Source organism: Xenia sp. Carnegie-2017, unplaced genomic scaffold (genome assembly GCF_021976095.1).
Source record: "Xenia sp. Carnegie-2017 unplaced genomic scaffold, XeniaSp_v1 HiC_scaffold_1, whole genome shotgun sequence".
NCBI classification, from domain to species: Eukaryota; Metazoa; Cnidaria; class Anthozoa; order Malacalcyonacea; family Xeniidae; genus Xenia; species Xenia sp. Carnegie-2017.
Window position 1 is genome coordinate 1,840,710 of NW_025813402.1, and position 8,730 is coordinate 1,849,439.

At 37.1% G+C, this 8,730-nt stretch overlaps 4 protein-coding genes across 5 annotated transcripts in view; 2 read left to right on the forward strand and 2 right to left on the reverse strand.

The window, feature by feature from the left end:
• Positions 1-830: 830 nt before the first annotated feature.
• LOC124444654 (syntenin-1-like) lies at positions 831-3,148 on the reverse strand. Its single transcript, XM_046995286.1, has 8 exons — positions 2,938-3,148; positions 2,644-2,697; positions 2,391-2,489; positions 1,952-2,307; positions 1,774-1,881; positions 1,456-1,519; positions 1,295-1,386; positions 831-1,222 (listed from the first exon to the last, which is right to left on the reverse strand). Exons 1-8 carry the CDS (start codon positions 2,986-2,988, stop codon positions 1,168-1,170), a joined length of 879 nt encoding a protein of 292 aa, XP_046851242.1. The 5' UTR covers positions 2,989-3,148; the 3' UTR covers positions 831-1,167.
• A 171-nt stretch (positions 3,149-3,319) lies between these two features.
• LOC124444644 (putative fructokinase) lies at positions 3,320-4,691 on the forward strand. Its single transcript, XM_046995280.1, has one exon. It carries the CDS (start codon positions 3,364-3,366, stop codon positions 4,270-4,272), a length of 909 nt encoding a protein of 302 aa, XP_046851236.1. The 5' UTR covers positions 3,320-3,363; the 3' UTR covers positions 4,273-4,691.
• LOC124444610 (peroxisomal membrane protein PEX13-like) lies at positions 4,344-7,081 on the reverse strand. The gene is made up of 5 exons (XM_046995225.1): positions 6,829-7,081; positions 6,594-6,647; positions 5,955-6,521; positions 5,229-5,416; positions 4,344-4,958 (listed from the first exon to the last, which is right to left on the reverse strand). The coding sequence occupies exons 1-5, from the start codon at positions 7,034-7,036 to the stop codon at positions 4,716-4,718; spliced, it is 1,260 nt and encodes a 419-aa protein (XP_046851181.1). The 5' UTR covers positions 7,037-7,081; the 3' UTR covers positions 4,344-4,715.
• Positions 7,082-7,397: 316 nt separating this feature from the next.
• Positions 7,398-8,730, forward strand: part of LOC124444619 (prolactin regulatory element-binding protein-like) — an 8,896-nt gene continuing 7,563 nt past the window's right edge. Inside the window, exon 1 of one of the 2 annotated variants that reach the window (XM_046995248.1) lies at positions 7,398-7,640. In XM_046995248.1, coding sequence (XP_046851204.1) covers positions 7,518-7,640 — 123 coding nt within the window. In that variant the 5' untranslated portion in view covers positions 7,398-7,517. The remainder of the gene's footprint in view (positions 7,641-8,730) is intronic. The other variant, XM_046995237.1, reaches the window with a different exon arrangement.

The window sequence follows — 8,730 nt, forward strand, 5'->3', positions numbered from 1 at the left end:
CACAAACAACATTTGTATACCGGCCAGTATTAATCACCGCTAGGGGGGTTTACCGGTCCATGAATTTTTCCACGCCAAACGTCTCTATCTCTCGCCATATCTCTCGTTATACCCATCGCCTTCATATCACTGTTCACAGCATTCATCCATCTCTTTCTCGGTCTACCTCGTTCACTGTGCCTACCCGAAGGGTGACACTTCCACCAACATTCGATCCGGAGATTCTTCGCACCCCCTGCCCACTGAAGGGCTGCCGGGGACTGGGGGCCATATCTTCTTTTCCAAAGTTTATGAATTTTGTTGGAGCAAAAGTTTTACGGTAGGATGCCCTTCCTTACACCAACCCCTTTTAGTCGTCTTTTACGACACGCAGAGGATACGTTGGCGCAATTCTAAGCCGGCAACCACACGGCTAGTTATATGTTTGTAAACATATAACTAGCCTTGTTATATCACAACCTTGTTATATGTTTGTAAATGTAGATCGTCCAGGTTGGTATAGTCCTGAGAAGGACTGTTGTTGTTGTTGTTGACTGACGTTTTGACAACCTTAGCGGTAGTCATCTTCAGAGTCAAATGAGGAGTAAACGTCAGGTTAGCCGTGTTTGTTGTCTGGTTCTTCGGCTAACACGGCTAACCTGACGTTTACTCCTCATTTGACTCTGAAGATGACTACCGCTAAGGTTGTCGAAACGTCAGTCAACAACAACAGTCCTTCTCAGGACTATACCAACTTGGACGATCTACATCTACAAACATGTAACGATACTCCCGGGCTCAAACCATTTACTTTATAATCCTTGTTAATTCAAAATGTCAATTGAAGGCGGTTTATCGCTGCAATACTTTTATTTTCCATTCAAATCAATACTCTACATTACATAACCCAGAGCCCTGCAAAAATTTCTCATCTACCCAGTTAGAACATTAATCATATAAAGTAATTATCAATTATAACATGACAACAGTAGCAAGACTAGTCACCATTATGTAAATTAGAAAACAATATTTTGTCCAGAAGGACTAAGGTTGACTACGTCAATTATAATTCACTAATAGAACATCCAAAATATCTCTTATACGTGCATAATCTAGATTACAAATTTTCTTATATTTCTGTTGTACAGGTGATTTGTGAGAAACTAATTTTAATTCAATGTCCGCTTCTCAAATATCAGGGATGGAATGATCCATGCTTTCTTTGATAAGGCCACTTGATATGCTAGATTCAAAAAAAAATATTAATAAATTTACGCATCTCAACCATGAGTACAGTTTAGAAAGATGAACTTACTTTTTCATGATGTGTTTGAACACGAACGTCGGTACAATTGTAAATGTAACTGATCTATCTGCTTTGGCAATGATCTCCTTGATTTGTTTGTCCTTGTAGAGATTAACAAAGTTAGGATAAGCTATGGCGAAGGTTTTTTAAATATCTTTCTGAGATCTTACCTTCAAACCAACGACATTTTGTCCATTTACTTCGACCAAGTTATGTTCGATCAAAAGACCATTTCTAACCATGAAAGAAACAATTTTTAATCTTCCATTTTCTTTACTACTCGCACATTTTAGACAGATCAATAAACAAAGCAAACACTAGCGTAGATATGGCATTTATTTATTGAAGCTTGGTGAAAACAACTACAAAACATGTCACCCAACACCACCTATAAACATAAGCTGACAAGAAGAAGGAGCTGGCTTAATTGGGCCTGTTACTTAATTGCTTCATTGCAAAACTTTCTATCATAATAACACTTTACTGACCTGGCTGCTGATGACTCTTTTGCGATAGCAGTAATTTGACCGTCTTTAAACACGAAACCGATACTTCCACTGCTGTCTTTCTGTAGCGTGATGGTTCTTTCAAATGGTCTGAATGGTAAAAGATATAAAATAAATATTGATATTTTGTTATAAATAAGTAATGACAACATTACCATACCTATCTCTGACGGCAAACACTATACGTTGTTGCGAAGCTTTCTTGATGATTTTATTCACTTTATCCATGTCATATCCGGCAACATTTTCACCATCAATTTGCAATATCTGATCACCAAATCGCAAACCACCCAGCGCTGCTGGAGAATTATGATGAACATAGGAGACAAACACTCCTTTGCTCACATGGCGTACCCTTAAACCGACTTTACCCTTCGCATCCTTACACAACACAACCTCACGGACACCTTGCCTGATTTCAGCTCGTCTCACATCGATGTTATTTGCACCAGTTACCGGGGCAATGACACCACTTGTAACAGTCGATAGCTGGCTTCCAGCCGATGGAACAATTTGCTAAAAGTGCATGTAATTAATTATTCAACTTCCCCTTTTGACTACAACAGAAAATTAGAATGTATTTTGTTTGATTAACTTACATAACCAGGCATGTTTTCTTGCACCATTTGTTCGGTAATGTGAAGACCCATGTAGTCGTCCAGAGACGGATAAAGGCTACTGGTTCCTGGCGTAATATTCTGCCAAACAAAACAGACTTATATTTAATTATCTATATTCGCCCTTTGAAATGATACATGACAAAGTTGAAATTTATCAATTTAGAAGGTTTTAAACTCGAATCCGTCAGATGAAGTCAGGCAAATCTAACAAAGCAAAAAGGATTTAACATACCGTCGTTGCGCTCGCTTGGGGAAGAGCATTCGCCTGAGAGGCTTGTACTTGGGCCTATTAAAATTTAAAACAAAAAATATTTTAAAGCACGATTTCTTCTGTACTATTATCTATAAATTTGCTAATTAATAAACTAGCGATAGTTTGCTTAGATTCGCGTAAAGTAAAACAATTTTATGAAAAAATTTCCGTTTACGTTCACATGTCATAATGCATCTCGTAATATGAAACATATCGAAAAATACTCTTTCGTTTTGTGTTAAGAATTCGCAAAATTTGAGATAGTAGCTTTACCTTGGCCATTTGGTCAACTTTCATATCTTCTAACGATGGATAGAGAGACATCTTTTCAGAAATATTCCCGGCGAATGTACAAATTCAAAAAGTATCAGTTGTCTTGTGAAAATGCAGCTTCGTTTGCTGCGAAGTAGTATGATTTGATGTATTTATTGCCGCTGCGTAATTTTCAGCAACAAAGTGATGTCATCGTCATGCCGACTACCGTAAACACTCGCTCACGTACGACGTCGGTGTTGTCCTAATATGGGCTTGCATCGTCATTGAAGCACAAATGACGTAAGTTCACGGAATTCTCCGCTGAGACATCTCATGATTCGTGATCACATGATTACACGCGATTACACGCAGAATATTATAATATATTTACGTATTTCGCTTTATTATTCAGCTCATTCATCTGCATTCTACAAACAGGAGAAGATGAAATGCCTTGCCGGTGTAGAATTAGGTGGAACTACATGTGTTGTGGCAATTTCTGATGTTAAAAATCCATTAGCAATTCTACATCGTGAAGAATATAAAACTGAACAGCCGAAAGTCACACTCAATCGACTAGTTTCTTGTCTACAAGAGTTTTTGGTAAAGTATGATCTTCAAAGCTACGCAGCGATCGGGATAGCTTCGTTTGGTCCTATAGATCTTTGCACGGACTCTGATACATACGGATTTATTCTAAAAACGCCTAAATTATCTTGGCAAAATGTTGATGTTTTAGGCACATTTAAGAAATCATTTTCGGGGGTGCCTATCAACATCGATACAGACGTGAATGCCCCCGCAGCCCTTGAGGCAAGCATATCTGAATGTAATACCGCCGTTTACGTAACAGTTGGTACGGGCGTTGGTATTGGAGTTTATATAAATGGCGCACCTGCGCATGGGCTTTTACACCCTGAGGCAGGTCACATGACCTGCTTTGCAAAGTCAGATGACGACTATAGTGGATGTTGTCCTTTTCATGGTAATTGCATCGAAGGGATGTTATGCTCAACAGCTCTTGCCGAAAGGGCTGGAATCCATCCTTCGCAACTTCATAGTTTACTTGATGTTCATCCTGTATGGGAGATTGCTGGATTCTATCTCGGTCAGTTGTGTGTAAATCTTTTGTATACGGTTTCACCCGATTTTATTGTGTTGGGCGGAGGTGTGATGGCACGAGCCGTGCTGTTCGATATTTGTCGAAAGAATTTCAAAACTCTTAATGGGGGTTATGTTGATGTTGGTGAGCTTTTGACCAATGATGGTTTGAAGAATTACATTCGGCCCAGTACTTTTGGAGGTGATGCTGGGATTGTGGGAGCATTGATGTTGGCTAAATTTGCCAAGTAATTTCAGTCCATAAAATTTCAATCCAATTTCAATCCTTATTCAAACGCATATTAATAATGATCAATGGCACATAGCTGACAATCAAAATCATAATTTTGGTAAAACAATACATAAAGCTATTTATTATATTAATTTATATAGAGATAGAGAATTGATTTCTTAGAGGTATTTATTGTAATTTAAAAGATCTAATCTTTTGTGGCAGTCATATGAGTGTGGCCCTGTGAAATCTAATGTAATTTTCATTAACTTGTCTTTGATAAGAGGAAATTTGAAAAATTCCTAAAAAAACTTTTCCTCATTTTTGATAGAAATTACAACATTTCAAATGTTTGTGAGATCTATCCTAGCAGTCGGCAAAGTGGTGAGTTTTGACGAAAAAAATTACACAAAGCATTGGAACTGAGTGAAAGCAAAAAGAGTCCATTGACTTTGTAAATATACTAACTATCAGAGTCGAGGGGATCCTTTGCAATATCAACTAAACTTTGCTTGGCATGATTATAAAGTCCATTATAATCTTGCTCGGTATTGTTTATTAGTGTTTCATCGTAAACCTCCTCAAAGTCTGTAGCTCTTGAAGGCTCTGATGAATTTCCGTTTATTTCATTTGTCTGTGAGCTGTCTGTGGTCTTTTGAACATCATTAGATGACATGGCTTTACTACCCCGGTTGAAACCCAAAATCTGTAAAAATATTGACAAATTTTTGGTTTTCATACATGGAACGCTACCTGTAATAGAAAAGCCTAGTAATTTTTTGAAGCCAAATCTCACACCCAGACAAGCATGTGTAAAGAATCAATTTTCACTCCACGAGAGAATCTCAAAACATTAAACACGCGTGTCTGGGTGTAAGATTTGGCTTCAATTATTTGCTTCAGATAGCGTTCCGTGTATTTTAGTTCAATGGTTTTCATGCATAAACAGCAAGAACAATAAAGAGTTTCAAAATACCTTGATATAATTGGCTGGTACTATTCCTTTGGTGTTCCCATCAACTGTAGCCAATAACCAACCTCTTATCCTTGGCTGTTTTTGTTTTGGTGCTATTCTCAAGCATTCACCAGCAGTAATAGAAAGTTCATCATCCCTTTCAGCCACAAAATCGTATAAAACTTCTCCCAAAACATGTTCCCCTTCACCTGAAAAAATGTAAATTGTAAACTGAAGTGTACGCAGGCTAGATTGCTGTGCTGATGAGGTTCATTCAAACTTTACACACAGAACACAGAAGCTCCACTTGTAACTTAAAGTTGCTTCATTCATTATACTGGCAAAAAAGCCCAATTTGACGTAGAACCAATGAAAAGGAGTTTAATTTGATTTTACTATAATTTCATAATGGCACGGTTGAAATGATGCATTTAACATAAACGACAACTTTTTTTATATTAATGTTTGCAGACATGTTTCGGCAAACTTATGCCATCTTCAGTGCGATATAATGAATGAATATTTGAATGGAGTTAATATATAAAGAAATCTGATGCAAGACATGTGTATAAACAAAAGGGATGGAAACGGAAATCTATTTACAATTATGTAGTGATTAGAGGTGTTAAGTATTTACAAGTTAAAGATAGTATTGAAATGATGAATTTGTTTGTTAAGATTAGGCTAGAGTTTTTTGACGTACAGTGTTTCTTTAGTTTTCAATAAGAAGGAGTGTGATTTTACTACCTGTAATCCAATCGTTGACATTGTTATCCCCTAGTGATGACAATATTCTCCATATCAACCATGGTGTCCCCAAGACAACACCGAAGAATAACAACAAAGGCCATGATTTCCACGCTTGACCCTGTTTAACCCTATGGTCCTTAGTTATCAACTTGATCTCGTTCCAGACCTCTTCCACGCTATTCGCATTACGTAGGCCAATCAGAACCATGATCTTTCGAAAAATGTTCCGTACCCACTTTATAACAAAGTTTTCGCCAACAATTTGAACAAGATTTTCTCGTAATCGGGTAAAATGGTCTGCCACTCCAAGTACGGCACGAAATGAGCTATGCACAGCAAAAAATGTAGATTCTAACATCATAGCTATTGAGCCAAACGCTCGAACAATTGAATGTACAGAGTCAAATGCTATTTGCGAATTTTGTTCAGCTTGTTCAACAAATGAATTTGAAGAATTATTACTGTAACCATATCTGTCAGAACCATATCCCCCTCCATACATACTATTGTACGAGTTATACCCTCCGTATCCATTAAATCCCGCATATCCATTGCCATACATACCTATTGTAAACAATGGGATAATTGTGTCAAATTACTGACTAACGACGAGATATTTCTAAAAAATATTTTTACCAGAATATGGATTGACGTAGCCAGAGTTAAAAGCGCCATAATTACCTCCATAGCCTACAAAAAAACAACAGAATTTACGATATGATACGGATAATATCAATTGCAATTCTCTTTGTCTTCACAACATAAAAAATCCAAATATTTTGCCATAAATTTGCTTTCAGCCAGGCCAGTCTACGTCTACATTTAAGTGCATCTTTTCCCTACGTTAAAATAAAGTAAACAATTTTCCTACCATAATTTGAATAAGCATTTCGACTATCTCTTGGATTTGGTGGTCTTGGTGGTACGGTCGGTGCTTTCTTCTTTTCGCTTTCATCCATTTTTCTACTTTTAACAGGTCGCAAACCGCGACTAGGCCCGTAAATCGTATTATTTGGTCCAAGTGATGGATTTCTAAAATTATTTTGTGGTATTTCCCAGTGAGTTTGAGATGAAAACATTGCCAGAAAGTCTAGATTTTATCAGGACAATCTTATGACTTTGTCCTTTTGACGTATTGTTTTTAGTGTTGGCGTTCATAGCCCGCATCCACGGCATCCACCCACAGGTGCTTACGTGGTTGCTAATGGTTACTATTATTATTCGTTTTTGCAGACAAAAACGTCGTTTTCTGGCTATATTCATTACATTTATACACGTCGTAATGTCCGCCATGCTTATTGGTGTACGTTTTTGACCCTATTTAGCACCATTTTCAATTTTGTAGTATTTCATCACTGTATTTTATTACTAAATTTTTAATATTATTCAATGATGACGTGTTGTCATTGTCATCGAACGTGTTCTGTGACTCCACTCACTAAAGGTCAGCGGACGTACATAAAAAGATAGAAAATAAACATATAATTCTTGGACAAGATTTGCCACTTTTAACTCAAAATTCATTCAATAAAATGTTGTTCATTTGTTAAAGATCTGATCATGAGTGCTGTCACGTTAGTAAAGACAAACTTTCCTTTGTACACAGTGAATGTATTGGATACGAATCATTTCATCGTAGCTGGAGGGGGTGGCTCTGCAAAGACTGGCGTGCCAAACGCCTTGGTAAGCAACTTGTAGATAAATATATCTTTTTTCTATATTTTTGTAAACTTCAGTCAAAGTGTGATCAAATGGAGGGGTCTAATGTTGAAACTTGAATCCTTATATACTCCAGTCTTGTGTCTTCATCAGGAGTGATCTAATGTTGAAATTTGAGTTCTTATATACTTCAGTCTAGTGTGTTCATCAGAAGTGATCTGATGTTGAAACTTGAGTTCTTATATACTCCAGTCTAGTGTCTTCATCAGGAGTGATCTGATGTTAAAACTTGAGTTCTTATAAACTCCAGTCTAGTGTCTTCATCAGGAGTGATCTGATGTTAAAACTTGAGTTCTTATAAACTCCAGTCTAGTGTCTTCATCAGGAGTGATCTGATGTTGAAACTTGAGTTCTTATAAACTCCAGTCTAGTGTCTTCATCAGGAGTGATCTGATGTTAAAACTTGAGTCCTTATATACTCCAGTCTAGTGTCTTCATCAGGAGTGATCTGATGTTGAAACTTGAGTTCTTATAAACTCCAGTCTAGTGTCTTCATCAGGAGTGATCTGATGTGGAAACTTGAGTTCTTATATACTCCAGTCTAGTGTCTTCATCAAGAGTGATATGATGTTGAAACTTGAGTCCTTATATACTCCAGTCTAGTGTCTTCATCAGAAGTGATCTGATGTTGAAACTTGAGTTCTTATATACTCCAGTCTAGTGTCTTCATCAAAAGTGATCTGATGTTGAAACTTGAGTTCTTATATACTCCAGTCTAGTGTCTTCATCAGGAGTGATCTGATGTTGAAACTTGAGTTCTTATATACTCCAGTCTAGTGTCTTCATCAGGAGTGATCTGATGTTGAAACTTGAGTTCTTATATACTCCAGTCTAGTGTCTTCATCAGGAGTGATCTGATGTTGAAACTTGAGTTTTATATACTCCAGTCTAGTGTCTTCATCAGGAGTGATCTGATGTTGAAACTTGAGTTCTTATATACTACAGTCTAGTGTCTTCATCAAAAGTGATCTGATGTTGAAACTTGAGTTCTTATATACTTCAGTCTAGTGTCTTCATCAGGAGTGATCTGATGTTGAAACTTGAGTCCTTTTAT